This window comes from Labrus mixtus, chromosome 22 (assembly GCF_963584025.1).
Source record: "Labrus mixtus chromosome 22, fLabMix1.1, whole genome shotgun sequence".
NCBI classification, from domain to species: domain Eukaryota; kingdom Metazoa; phylum Chordata; class Actinopteri; order Labriformes; family Labridae; genus Labrus; species Labrus mixtus.
In genome coordinates this window covers 17,798,163-17,812,548 of record NC_083633.1, presented here as the reverse complement: position 1 = coordinate 17,812,548, position 14,386 = coordinate 17,798,163, and the positions used below count along the sequence as shown (strand labels likewise).

The following is a 14,386-nucleotide window of genomic DNA, read 5'->3' as shown; positions in this document are numbered from 1 at the left end:
AACATCCTTCATATTAATACTTTAATAAAAGGCTCATGCTGACTCTAAGATTTTTAGCTGATTCTACACAAAATATGTGTTTCCTCTGTTTTTCTGAGTCAGCATTTAATCTACTTCACCCTTAACTTTTTGTACTTTTTATGTCCTATAACAACATGTAACACCTCCAGGTCTAACTTTATACTTTACATGACTTCATATTTCTCTTATATATCCACATTGAACTTCTTAATTAAAATTCTTAATTCTTTAGGAACACTTGCTTTTCTCTTTCAATCCATTTGTTTAAAATACTTTAAAGTGCTCTTCTTTTTAAATACAGATCTTCATATTTATGATCTTTTCCAGTATTTTGTTTCCTTTCCCCCTGTGTCTTGTTATGTTTATTGTTATGCACACAAATAAAAAAGCAAAGTCCTTGTACTTATTGTGTGAACAAACCTTTTTGGCAACATACTTTCTGATGTTATTTTTATTTTGTTATGACAGTATATTAGCTATTTTCAAAGCAAGGGAGACTAAAGGCACAATTTGTATCCCCTCTGTCCACAGCAACAGAAAGCATTTACAATTGTTTTGTAAACAGAAAGTTAACATCTCAGAAGTCATGTACAAGAATGAATTTACACAGCTGGAAATATATTTCACATGCATTTTAAAAAGCGTAAAACAAATGATTTAAGATCACAAGCTGTAACAGTTTGAATTGACTTCAATGTTTCAGAGTATGTTTGTTTTTTTAACCTGAAAATCTACAGATACCCGGATGTGGAATGTGGCCATTATAATCAAAAGCTCTCTCCTGTACACACTGTAATAAATTCAATAATTCGTATGCGTTCTCTGCATCTAATCAAAATATGCAAACATGCAGGCACTCGTAAAATAAATGACAAACACTTTCAAGTTAATTATTAGGCTACATAAAAACAACAACTTGTTTCCACATGTCTGGCATAATTAAAAACGTTTTCAGTCAGACGTCTTACGTCATGGTCGGCGTGTGTCCGCCTCTTTTCAAAGCATTGTTAAGAAAAGTAGAGCAGATAATGTTTGAATAAAAAAAAAAAAAGGCCGGATATCAAACGAACTGTTTCTTTGGCAGTTAAAAGAGTAAGGGTGTGTGTGTGTGTGTGACACAGCGGCTTTTAATTTGAAAGCGTCGGCAGGATGTTGTCGTCGTCGATGTGTGCGAGTCGACCGCAGCGTTAGAAGAGCGTAGAAGAAGAAGCTCAGTGAGAGGCGAGCAGCAGGGACTGGAGCAAACCCAGCAGCAGCAGCAGCAGCAGCAGCAGTCTCAGCCTCATGCTTCATCCTGGGCACTTCTCCTCCTCCTGTCCGCTGTCGAGAATATTGTGACAATATTTTATTTTTTATTTTTAACCAAAAGATACACAAATAAAGAAAGGAAAGGAGAGGAGGGGGAGAAGGGGAGGGCGCCGAGTCATGGAGCTTTATTGCCTGGAGTCGGACATAGCCGTGAGAGCCCAGCCTGACCCAAACATCCTCTATGATGACAGAGTGCTGCAAAGTTTATTAACCATTGAGGACAGGTTTTTACCTCAGTGCTCGTATTTCCAGCGGTTCCAGAAGGATATTCAACCTTATATGAGACGAATGGTTGCAGGTTGGATGCACGAGGTTTGTGAGCATTTTACGCATTCATGTGCTAACCCTAGTCGTGGTGTTATTTTCTCCCCCCCCCCCCCCCCCCCCCCCCCCCCCCTCCCCCATGTTTAAGGGGTGCTTTTGGCATCATAAACATGTTGGAGAGTTGTCACTGGATGTTTGACCTATTTGACAATTGAATGAGAGTGACTCACCGAAAGGCGTGGGAGAGTCGGACATTCCAACGAGAAGAAAAACCGAGCTTCAAAGAAATAGCCTAGCTCCATATTTACATTGCTTAACAGCTGCAAACTTTGGTATTTCTGCTAAACAGCTGTCCCAGGCACCAGAGGGGAAGTTAAACTTAATTTAGGTGATCGAAAAGCACACATTTTCCCCTGTAGAATAATTTTTATTAATTTTTCTAAAAGTGACTCCAGCTCCATCGAGCATGCTGCAAAACCACTTTTTTCTTTTTCTGTTTTTGAGGATATAAACACATAATGTCCACTGAATATCCCGCTTTAACCGTCGGAAACGATCACAGCATCAGTTTTGAACATTGTGCACATGTTTTAAAGCTTCTAGGTGACATGTTTGATATTTTAAATGTTTTTTTGTTTGTTTCTAAAGCTGGTGGAGCCCGAACAAGGAAGAGGAATTGAATGGCAATGTGGGGTGTTTTTTTTTTTTTTTTTTTCATTGCGACTTCCTATTGAACTCGTTTGTTTCTGTTCAGCTTTGACTTTGCAGCAGTTGGCTGATTTTTTTTTTTTTTTTTAAAGACAAGGTGTGAAAAATGTTTGATTTAACCTTTAACCCCAATGACAACAGGTGTGGGAAAGAAATCACTATTTGAGCTGATTTCCTGCTTTAAAGCTTAAAAAAAGAAAAAAAGAGTAGGCGAGTTGTCTTTGATATGTTTCTGCTTCTTCATATGACACTTTTTTTAAAATGTGTTTTTTTTTTTTGTATTTTCTCCCTTTTTGTCTCCTTCCAGGTCTGTGAAGAGGAGAAGAGTAATGAAGACGTCTTCCCTTTAGCCATAAATTATTTGGACAGATTTTTAGCCGTGGTGGTCACAAGAAAGAATTATCTGCAGCTTCTGGGAGCTGTGTGCATTTTTCTGGCTTCAAAGTTAAAGGACTGCAGGCCGCTATCAGCAGAAAAACTCTGCATGTACACAGACAACTGCATCACGCCACGGGAACTGCTGGTAAGAGCCTGGAATTTCTAAAAGCCCCCCCCCCTTCACTCGTGAGAGAGCACAAACACCATGTCATATCTAGGGATGATTTTATAATGCTAATGGCTGTATTGGTTCCACAGGAAGTATCCCATTTTCCTTATAAGTGGAGCTGCACAACACAGCCACATCCTTTCTTTGGATCCATGTGGACTGAAGGAGCGTGTGATGCCATCTAGTGCCAGTTATGCAGTACAGAATGTGGATATCTTGCACTACAGGGATTGTTTCATGTAGATACTGAAGCGTTTTCACTCTCAGAAACGGCAGCTAAATGCTCTTTAATCTTCCCGGGCCTGAGAATTTTACAAGACGAGTGTATCTCCTCATGGCGTTTACAAGAATACCTTTAATTCTTTCCTGCTTACGTGCAGCTTATTAAACAAATCTTAAGACCGGTGAGTCAGGCGCTATCTCACAAACTTTGAGCTGTTTTTCAAAAGCAACCGTTTTTTTTTTTTACACGAGAACAAACTTTTAATGTTGTCAGTAGTTTAATTTGTTTTCCATAAAACGTCAGAAAATTCAAAAGCAGAAATCCCTAGTAGATAAATTTAAAGCTCGTTTTTAGCCAACGCAACAACGCTTAAACCAACCGTGTAAAGTGATGAACGCGATCTCCTTCCGAGGTTCATGCAGGCGCGTTATGGAGCTTTAATCTGCATCACCGAGCCCTCGTCGTTCAATCAAGTTTGATCAGTTAAAATGGATCTGTAGATCATGAAACTGAGCTGATCTGAAGACAGACGGCTGAATCCAAATGAGCTGTAAAAAGTTGTTTTTGAAGTTGTCAACAATTCTTCTGTTTCAGACTCTGATGTGAGAATGTGTTGCTCTATTTTCTTGCGTCATGTCGCACTTCATATCTTTTGAGGTAAAGACTTTAAGGTACGTGCTTGTAAACAAATCTTTAAATCAGGGAAATCATCATTTGATGCATAGATAAAGAAAAGCTGCAAACTTTAAGATCCAGTGCTTACAACAACAACAACAAAAAAGAAACCCCTCTGTTGATGGACCAATCCATAACTCAGCTGGTTGTGTCACCACTAAACCATTTCAAAGTTAAAGGCAGCTCCGCATGCTCTCTCTTCATCCTCCGTCGTCCCCTGCAGCTGCTGAGGGAAATGACATTAAAGCCCCATTTTGATGCTCCGTACTGTCGTTAGACTCCAGATTCCTGGATATCCTGACAGGATGCTCGGGAGAAGGCAGCAGGGGGACGGGGAGAGACGTCGCCTCTCCTCTTTGTAATGAACACTCGGATGCTTCAGATGGAGGTTTAAGAGAGTGGAGGGGAGGGGGGGGGTGGAGTGGTGGTTAGGTCGGGGGTGGGGGGGGGGGGGGAGCTGCACAGGAAAAGAGCTCGTGCATCGACACCACATCACACCACTGCCCTGCTCATCTCGCTGTCAACAGGCTATGACAGGTGGAACAAAGCGGTGTGCGTTTGTAGGTTTCTGTGCAGGAAATTCATGTAAATGTGAAGTTTTTCTGTCCTGCCGAGGGGGCCGTCCCCCGCTCGGTGACTCAGTTTCAGGTTTTTACTACGTTTGCTTTTTTTTTATTTTTTATTGGCGACACTTCTCCTTAGAGGAAGTTAGAAGTTAACTCATCAGCATTTAATCATCCGAGCATGACAATGTCCCGTTCTCAGCTGCCTTTTCTTGCAGCTGGTACTTTTTTCTCTTCAGACTGAGCACATTTTAAAAATAGCCTCGAACGAGCTGCGTTCTTCTCGCATTCGACGCTTCGTCCTTTGCGTCAAATGAAAAGCGCTCAATCTTGACTAAGTAAGGTAGGCGGTGAAGTCATCCTTTTTAGAGGAACTCTGCAGGAAATGATGCTTTAGACATGTGTCAAATCTGGTCATGGTGTCATCTGACATCGACATGCTCCGATAGAAAAACCCATCAGAGTTCTCCGCTGAAGCGTCACCGGCAGCAGCGGCGCTTTAATTAACGAGAGGAAGTGTTGAAACAAAATGAAGACTTCAGTGTTCAAATGTTTTGTGCAGTCAGAGACGTGTGATTCTGTGCCCCAAAGTGAAATACTTCAGGATCTGGATTAGAACCATATCTTCTGTCTTGTGATCCTCTTGCATAACTCTGCGTGAAGACTTCTTCAAGGCGGACCTTTGATTGGCTCTCCCCTTGAAAGTGCCTTCAATGATTACTTTGATTGTTTGGGATCCAATAAAATCTCCATGGAGATTTTTTTTTATTAGTTCTGAGAATGCAGACGAGAGGTCGACGCTTTTTTTCTAACCGACCTTTGTGCTCACAATCGACTCTTTAGGAAGTCATGGCTCTGAAAGTGTCAGTTTATAATGTTTACATGTTAATCACAATACATCAGTATGTTTTTTTTTTTTTTTTTTAATACTTAAGGTAACATCCTCCTTGCTATTCTTACTCGCAGCACTGCAGGCCAAACAGGAAAGCACTGAACCCGTAGAGGAATCGGTGAAAACATCGACTCAACACACACAGGAAATTAAATCATGAAATGCGTCCACCTCCCTCGCTTCTTGTGCACGAGCTGACTGCATGAAGAGTCGGCTCTGTGCTGCTGCTGCTGCTGCTGCCGCTGCCGCTGCCCCTGCAGTTGCAGACTCACTGTAGCTGTTTGAGGCTTGTGACAGGAAGGAAGGGGGCTTGCTGTCTCATTGGCAGGGCTTCTAAAGCGGGGCAAAGCTTGTCACATGCCGGCGATATGAATACAAAGGATGCGAGGAATGAGAAAGGCATGCAGATAATAAGATACAGCAAGGGGAGATAAAGTGGAGAAATGTTACTCTTCCTCGCAGAGAGCCATTTCCTCTGGGAAAAGGGGACGGGCTTTGTGATCTTTTTTTTCACGGTCAATGGAGGCATGGCAGCACGCCATTTTAACCCCTCTTGACTCTAAACTGCCTCTTTTTTTTTTTTTTTTTTAGGACTGGGAACTGGTCGTGCTGGGGAAGTTGAAGTGGAACATGGCCTCGGTCATCCCCAATGATTTTATAGAGCACATCATACGCAGGCTGCCCCTTCCCAAAGACAAGCTGGCGATGGTCCTAAAGCACACTCAGACGTTCATCGCCCTCTGTGCCACAGGTAACGCAGCGCCGCGTGTCCTTTCATGTGCCTTTTTTTTAATTTGACCTGCTTCCTCTCTTTGCTGCCTTGCTCTGGAATATTCCCACACACACTAACATTCTCCCATCGTGAGTCATCTGTGACCTCTTTCTTCTCCCTCACACTCTCTCTAGTCTTGTATCAGGATTTTTTTTTTTTTTTCCACCGCAGCTGCTTGAAGTGGTAATTTCCATACTTCTCTGCTAAGTTCCTGGGAGAACGCCTATCAGAGCTGTGTTTAGATAACCCACATGCACCGTATCACGATAGCGACTGTATCTGGTTCTCCATTAACGCGTGGCTCAGGTGCAGCTGAACGCCCCCTCTCTCTCTCTCTCTCTCTCTCCTCGCCCTCTATTGTTTGTTGACAGGGAAGCTTCCAGGTTTTAAAAAGGCAGGGCAGTGATCCAGCGATCTTCCGTCCTCGGCCTCGTGTCCAAAATAAACTGCAGAAGCACAAACTCAGATGTCCCTTCAGGCCTCTCCCTAGGTGAATTCTCAAGGCATTCCTCTGCATATATACGAGGGGATCCCTTTTTAATATTTTCATATCCTGCACAGAAACACCACGGCGAGGTCACATAATACGCAGCACCGCCCTGTCACAAGGCTCTTTCATCATCTACCTCCTCTAGACTAATTGAATGAAGGGAATAATACATCAATGCGGTCCAGTCAGGACGTCAACCACTTGTTTACTTGAGCTATTTATTGGAACCAAAGGGCTCCTGCTTCAATGAGTTTCATGCCTTGTTTAGCTCCGTTTAAGTGTCACTTTTTTTTTTTTAATTTGGGTGTGTTTCAGTGGTCGTCTCTGCCGTCCGTTCATGAGCAGCTGCTTGCTTATACCCCAGCTTGAAACAGCCGCTGTGGGAGAAATAAATAAAAAGGGGGGGGCGGGAGGCCTGCTGTGGTTGTGCAGTAATGTAAATGTTTGGAGTTTTATATGGAGTTGAGATGTTATTCTTACAATGGAAGGAGCTCCTCCTATGGACAGCTGGAGGAGGAGAAGATGGGGCGTGGCAAAGCGCGGGTTAAATCAAAGCTATCAAGCCACCACGGCTGGTTGCCCTGGGATACGACTATGTGCTGGGCAGGATCTGCACACTACATAACCAGTCTGTCTTTTTAAAACTAATGTTGGTGACACCGGAAGAAGCTTGTGGACAAACCTCCCGGGGCTAAAGTATCTCCCTGTCCTCGTTGGCCAAGTTAAGGAAAATCTCCTGACTTGAGGACTTTCACATTTTTGGTGAGTTAGTCACTAAAAACGTTGTGTTACGATCAGCCAGCTGTGCCTCGTTGATTCAGACTTTTGGGAAAATACGAAGGAAATGAACTTTGCGAAGCACATTTTGATGATATGCTTAGTGAACTTAGATGTAATCAGCCTCGTAGAGAGTAGGAGTGGGAAGTCTGAGACCCTGTTTTTTGTGAAATGTGCGAACATATGACACATTTTCTGTCTTGTTTCTACTGGAAGACGTTCAGATTGCTGCCAGCAAGAGTTTACATGAAACGCTGAGGTGTGTCAAGAATGACTAAAAAGTAGGGAGCAATTGGCCAAGAGGTTGGTTTGCGCACCCCATGTACGGAGGTCTTCCAAGTGAGCTGCCCGGGTTCCGGTCTGACCCGCGGCTCCTTTCCTGCACGTCATTCCACCGGACTTGAGCGTCTGTACACAGGGCGCATGCATCAACCGCCAGGCTACAGGCGCCCCTTCACTCAGGTTTTCAGGATACCAGAACTTAGATATGAAGCTGTAAAAATCAAACGATACTGATGGCTGTTTCGGTACCACGGCAACGGAATAAGAAGTCCCAGACACCCAATGTGTTTTTAATTATCAACAAATGGAGGCAAACTTCTGCAGCTCGTCTAAAAATTAACACAGATACTTTAGCAAACTTCGCTGTGCTGAAATGTAGCTTAGCGCTTGGGTAAATAAAACGGTGCAATCTCTTTCGCTTTTGGTTGATCGTGTGACTGAAGATCGGCCGTTTTATGTTAAAGCTTTGGAAACTTTTCAATACTACCCATAATTAAAATCAAAAAGTATCACAGATTGGACATTAGTCGACACAGCCCCCTCACATCAGAAAGTAGTTTGTTGACGAGTTTAGAAAAGCTCTTCAAACAGAAGCTTATCATTTCCTGAGCGATGGGATCCATCACAGTCAAAAGTGGCTCCTCCCACGTTGTTCTTCAACATTTCATGAAGTGTACATTAAATCCCCTGAAGCAGCTGTAGATTCATGCTCAGATAACCGTGGAGGAAAAAAAAAAAAGCAGTCACGAGCTCACAAGATGCATTTATAACTTCTGCATTTCTCTCCACGTTGACTGAAGCGAATCAGCGGAGAAATATAGTAAGTGTAGTTCATTCATAAAACGAGATTTCAGCCAAGGGGACGGGGGTCGACCACGCCCCCCCCCCCCCCCCCCCCCCCCCTTTTCTTTCGCTCGTGAGTCCTCTCTCGGATGCTCTGTGAAAAGTCTCTGTGTAAATGTTTAAAGAGGAAACTATTCGCTGGGAACAATGCGTGCCATTTAGGAAGACTCCTGGTGGTCAGGCGAGATACGGCCCTGGGGGATTCCCATTTGAGAGAAAGGAGATTTTTTTTTTTTAAATTCACAGCCGCATCATGATCTGTGTTTAAAAAAAAAAAAAAAAAAAAAAAAACGCAGCTTCAGCTCGACAATGTGGAGGTGTTCTCTCCTCTGTCCGTGCTCTGTTGTCGCTTGATCTTTGCGACGTAGGAGGATTCCTTCCTCTGCTTTTCTAATCAGAGCGTCTGTGGAGGAGGTTCCCACTGCAGCGCCGTTTGTTGCGCTTCAGACTGTGGGAAGGTGAGGGACGACATCCAGGAAGGACTCGGGTGTTTGCTCCTCTCAAACTTCCTCTGGCCTGATTAGTGTCACAGCAACAAATATCATTTCCGTTCTCCACTGCGGCCTAAAGCGTCGTCTTGACTAATTGCACATTAATACAGTTTCCTCTCCCGCCCCCTCCCTCCCTCCCTCCCTCCCTCCCCAGATGACCGCCTTGCCATGAACCCTCCTTCCATGATCGCCACGGGCAGCATGGGAGCTGCCGTCTGCGGCCTGGAGCTGGACCACACCGACCAGAGGCTGAGTCGAGATAACCTGACGGACCTGCTCGCCAAGATCACCAACACAGAGGTGGTGAGTACGAGGACAGAAACACCCGCGCCGGCGTGCGATCGCTCGATCGCTTTAGTGCCTTTGCAACAATGCGTTCTTCATTGCAACATCACACGACAGCAGCAGAATAAAAAGGCCTTTTTAGTAAACAAGCGTGATGCCCTCAGTAGTGGCAGATTGAACTGATTTACTTCTCATGGGGAGAGAGAGAGAGAGAGAGAGAGAGGGAGGCAGAGCGGAGCTTTTTGGCTCTCGGGCTGTGGAGCCAGACTGCTGCTATAAAGAGCAGCGGCAGAGGGAATGGCTTCTTAAAACTCGGAGCCCACATTCTTGTGGCAGGACACATGCAATTTCTTTAGCATGGCGGCGACATTAGCTGCGTGCCCCTCCTGGTGGAGGAATATGTTCATAATAAGTTTGAGGGAGAGAGAGAGAGAGGCGTCTTTTCCAGAGCGGAGGCCAGCACAGAAACACAAAGTTATTCAAGATGTTTGATTTTTTTTTTTTACATTTCCAACGACTGTATGAACAGAAACGTCTTTGACTTTATGTTTGAGCTGAAAAAAAAAAAAAGATGCTGTGTGAGTGAATGAAGCTTTTAAAATACACTAATGCATAACCTTCAGTGACAAATAACCTTGTTTGTTTAAGGCGCACTATGGAGCCTTTTGGAAATTGATTAGAGTTATCTCTGTATCGATGGGCCTCTTGAATTAAATATTTAGACCACAAATGGTGCATTCAAGAATCAGAAATACTTAATTTGTCCCCCGGCGGGCATTGCTAATGTGGGTAATGAATATCTATAAAAAAAGTATTTAATAATAATAAAATGTAGATATTGATTGATTTAGCTCACTATCTGGTAGAGTAACATCACATTGTCATAAATATGGAGCTGATGGATGAGTTTTAAAAAAATATTATTTATTGTTAAATTGAGTCTCGTTTACATCAGAGGACCAGTTCTGTCAATTAGAAAGCACCAAAAGTCCACACAGCCACTGGGCCCGAAAAGGAACAACACGGTTGCCTCTTTAGCTTGTGGTTACGTCGCCGCGGCAACCAGGGCCCCGCATCGTAGCCCGTCACAACAGGCTCCCCGACTGCAGCCCATCGGGTTCCAATTATCCGTACATTTCAAAGGAATGTTGGCCTCTCGGCGAGCCTTGCTTCATTCTTTAAGAGTCCCGCAGCCGGGCCCAGTGAAGGCAGACCTCCCACATCCTCCTCGCAGACCTGCAAGAGGGACGCAGACAGACAGACAGACAGACAGACAGACAGACAGAGAGGATCCCCTTTCACAGGACAAGCTGTCCAAAAACATCCGGTTCCAATGTCCTATATTCTGTTTTACACCCCGACTCAGAAGGTCAGGGTTCACGAGGTCAAAGCCATTTCCTCTAGACCGCCACATGGGACTGACAGTGCTGTAAACCCAAAAAAAGGGGGGTTTAAAGAGGAAGGGAGTCCAGAGAGTCAGAGCTGCTTTATCTGTCCTCTGAGGGAACCACAGGCTGCTTTTCACTCCCCTCCTGTACTCTCACCTCAGACGCACACGGGGCGGGGGGGGGGGGGGGGGGGGGGGGGGGCTCGTGTCAGAGACGACTCCTGTGCCCGCCGTGTCGCTCTCTGCTCGGTGTTGTTGGTGTTGCAGGGTGCTGGTACCCATTGTTCTGGTCATGATGCAGACGGGACCACCTACCTCCAACACGCATAATTCCCTGCTGCTGGTATTCCATGCATGTGACCAAAACTGTGAAACAACCGGCGCATCAGAAGCGCAGATTTCTTTTGCGTGCTCGTGTCTGCGTACAGGTGCAGCAGTGAAACCTCCTGTTGTCCGACTGTCGACTGCTTATTGTTCACTTAGAAGAGGAGTGCTGATGTGGAGTCTTGAAGACATAATTTACCTTTTTGTCAAGTGTGTTCAGAGGGACAGAAACGTTGGGATTTCTCTAAATAAATTGGTGATACTTAGCAAGAGAGTGCACCTCACACCTAGTATGAAAATCTCTTCTTACAACAAAAACTGAATGAATGAACTTCAGCGTCAGAGCTTTGTTTGGTCGTGTTTTTAAAGGCTAACCTGTCTTAGAGGCGTCTTACCCAAGCAGAGCTGTGACTGAAGTGTGTGTGTGTGTGTGTGTGTGTGTACGTGTAACGACGTCTGACCCTTCCCCTTTCTGTCCCAGGACTGTTTGAGGGCCTGCCAGGAGCAAATCGAGCGCGTGCTGGCCACCAGCCTGCAGCAGGGCCAGCAGTGCCGGCAGGAGTCCACAGTCCGGGCAGGCAAAAAGGCGAGGGAGCAGCAAGACCAGTCCAGCACCCCCACAGACGTACGGGACGTCAACTTATGAGTCCATGCGGCGGCTCATCACGCACACACACACACACACACAGACACACACACACACACACACCACTCATGCCTGTCGACCAATGGACTGAGAAGATTCGAGTAGGGGGGGGGCGTGGGCTGCCAGTATCAGGATGCCAAATGAGTGATGGTGTGACCATTTATGAACTTTTAGAATATAAGAAATTTCTAGTTTTTCTCCTTTTTTTTTTAACCCCATTCATTCATGGCTGGGTGTACTTTTCATTTAATCCAACAAGCTATTTAAAAAAAAAAAAACTTGATAGTGCCTAAGGTCTCCCGGAACGGAAGCCTGAATATATTTTCATACTTGAAAAAAAAAAAAGAATAATTATATGAAATATGCATATTTCTTTTGATACAACCTAGTATAAATAAATATAATAAATTTAGCTAGCATTTAGTTATATTACTCTTTTATCATCTTTTAGCCAGCAGTTATCAATTCACAGGTCGATTTGAGGTTTCATCCTCGGGTCTGACTCCGACTCGTTCGTGCAGGAAGCTTCCTCTCGCAGTGATTTCAAAAGTGAGCGATGCAGTACACGGCATTTCAACTGAGCTGACATCCAAACAAAGGAGCGCTACAGTAGCTAGCTGCCCGCTCTGTTTTAATCATACTGTGCACCTGTAGCACCGCTTCCTATTTATGCTGAAAAGTCGAGGCCAGGAGTGGGCTGGGCCTGCTCACACGGGACGGGCTTGAGGGGCTTCGAGGCTACTGTTAGCAACATACGCTAAACACAGAAGACTTCATTAAAGTCTGGATCTCACTGCTAAATCCGCCGTTTGTTAACAGGATCACATGTACATGTATTATAATTCAGATAGGCTTACGTTATTATTGTTCTGTTCTCGCTCTGGTTTGTTCCAGAGCAGTTTGCCGAGAAGTTTCTGATGTCATGTTAGTGGAAGAAAAGGATTTGTACGTTGTTGTTTTTTTTTTTTTTTACCAGGTTTGAGAGGAAAATGAACGCAGTTTGAAGGTTTTTTTTTTTTTGGGAGTGTTTTAAAGGAAAAGATGAGCATGTTGAAGCGGGATAAGTCTGGATAGCGTGTTTGATAACGACACAGAGATGGACGATAACTTAAGCTATATAACGTTTCTGCGGTTGCACGATACTTGAGTGACACACAGGAGGAGGAGGAGGAGGAGGAATAATCCCAGATAAAGTCTGGGGTATCAGTTTGAGGTCTGCTGCAGTTTCTCCTGTTATCAATTTTACTTTTTTTTTTTTTTTTTTTTGAGAGAGCAGGCGACTTGGAACAAAATCGATGCACTTTTAAAAACACACTCCTTAAAATGGGTAAGGGGATGGTGGTTGAGGAGAGTTCAGTGGGTTGTTAGGGTAATTGTTTTAATTTTTCCTTTTAAATTATTTGATTTTTTTTCTTTTTTTTTTTTTTTTGGGCTGGATTCCCATGGGGTTACGCACGTTGTCTTGAAAGCTACGCCCCGATAGCTGAGTAGACGTAGGATAATCGGTGTAATAGTATATATACTAAGAAAAGCCAAGTCACTTATAGACTTAGATTACTTTTTTTTCTTTTTTTGGATTCAGTGCGATTATTTAACCTTGAACTTGAATTTAATTTTTTTTCTTCTTCGCCAAAACCTTCCAATAGTTCTTTAAAGAGTTCCAACACATTCTGTCTCCTGAATATCCTTTCTCCTTGTTTTGCTCCTTTTTTTTGATGTAATCTGCTCTCTGATCTGAAGTTTGAGGAGTCTTCTCCGTCGTATTCTTATCGTAAGGTTTTTCGGGTTTACATTTTGGGAAAGTGTGACTGTATATAGCCAAATTTCCTCCAGACGCAGAAGTGCTACAAATCCTCTTCACATGTGAACAGAAATGTCGTTTCTAAATCGTTTCTGTGCATGTTCTGTTTGTGCAAAAGCCAAATGTTTTTCACACCCCCCCCCCCAAAAAAAAAAAGATGCTTTAACCAGAAAACAAGTTTCTGCTTTTTAAGGGTTTGTGTGTAATTCAAAAGAAATAATTCCAAAGTGAGAAAACTAGATTATACACATCAGTCTGTTGCTGCTATGAAGCTTTTTCTTTTCTAGTCTTACACAAAGATGCCTTATTGTGATTCACTTGTGTGCTGCTATATTATGAAATGTTGGATATGTAACGAGTCTTTTTTTTTTTTTTTTTTGCTTCTCTGTTGTTTGTGTACTGGAGGGAACGTCACAGTTTGGTGCGGGACTGGAAGTACTTTTGTTTATTGATCTTTTTTTGATTAGCATGTTTTACCCTTTTTTTTTTTGTCTCATTTGTATCTTTATAATCTATCATATTCTTGCTGCTTCTTTATGTTTGTGTACCTCAGGTTTAATTTGGATGGATAGAGCGAGAGCCCAACTCGCATTACCTCATCAAAACTTCACACCGCACACACACACACATTTTGTTTTCACTCTGAATTTGTTGGACGGGTTTCACTTTTTTTTTTTTTTTTTTTTTCTGTCTGGATGAGAGGAAAGACGGTGCTTCTTCTTCTCTATAAATCAAAACAATGTCTTCCACTGTGCATTCATAAGTGCCTTGACTTTAAGAATAGGTTATTTCATATATGTAAGTCAAAAAGAAGCCTGTGCTGTACGTTACACACGTATCGGAAAGACAAAAAAAAATAGTTTTTTTTTTTCTCTTCTTGGGAGTTTCATCAGCATGTTTCGATCAGTTCATTGGAGTAAAATGAAATGTTTGATTTTGAGGTACCCATTTGGTCGACTTTTTAAACCACAAGAATGTTTTTGTCATTGTTCAGTGTGGTTGTTATTCTAAACTCCTCTCCCACTATCCCCATCTGCAACCACACAGCGTACCTCAAATATTTCATCAATAAAATTGGCCAAAATCA

At 43.3% G+C, this 14,386-nt stretch overlaps 1 protein-coding gene across 1 annotated transcript; it reads left to right on the top strand.

Annotated features, from left to right (window-relative positions):
* Positions 1-1,276: 1,276 nt before the first annotated feature.
* On the top strand, positions 1,277-14,386 carry LOC132956255 (G1/S-specific cyclin-D2-like). The gene is made up of 5 exons (XM_061029577.1): positions 1,277-1,641; positions 2,609-2,824; positions 5,793-5,952; positions 9,011-9,159; positions 11,334-14,386. The coding sequence occupies exons 1-5, from the start codon at positions 1,447-1,449 to the stop codon at positions 11,496-11,498; spliced, it is 885 nt and encodes a 294-aa protein (XP_060885560.1). The 5' UTR covers positions 1,277-1,446; the 3' UTR covers positions 11,499-14,386.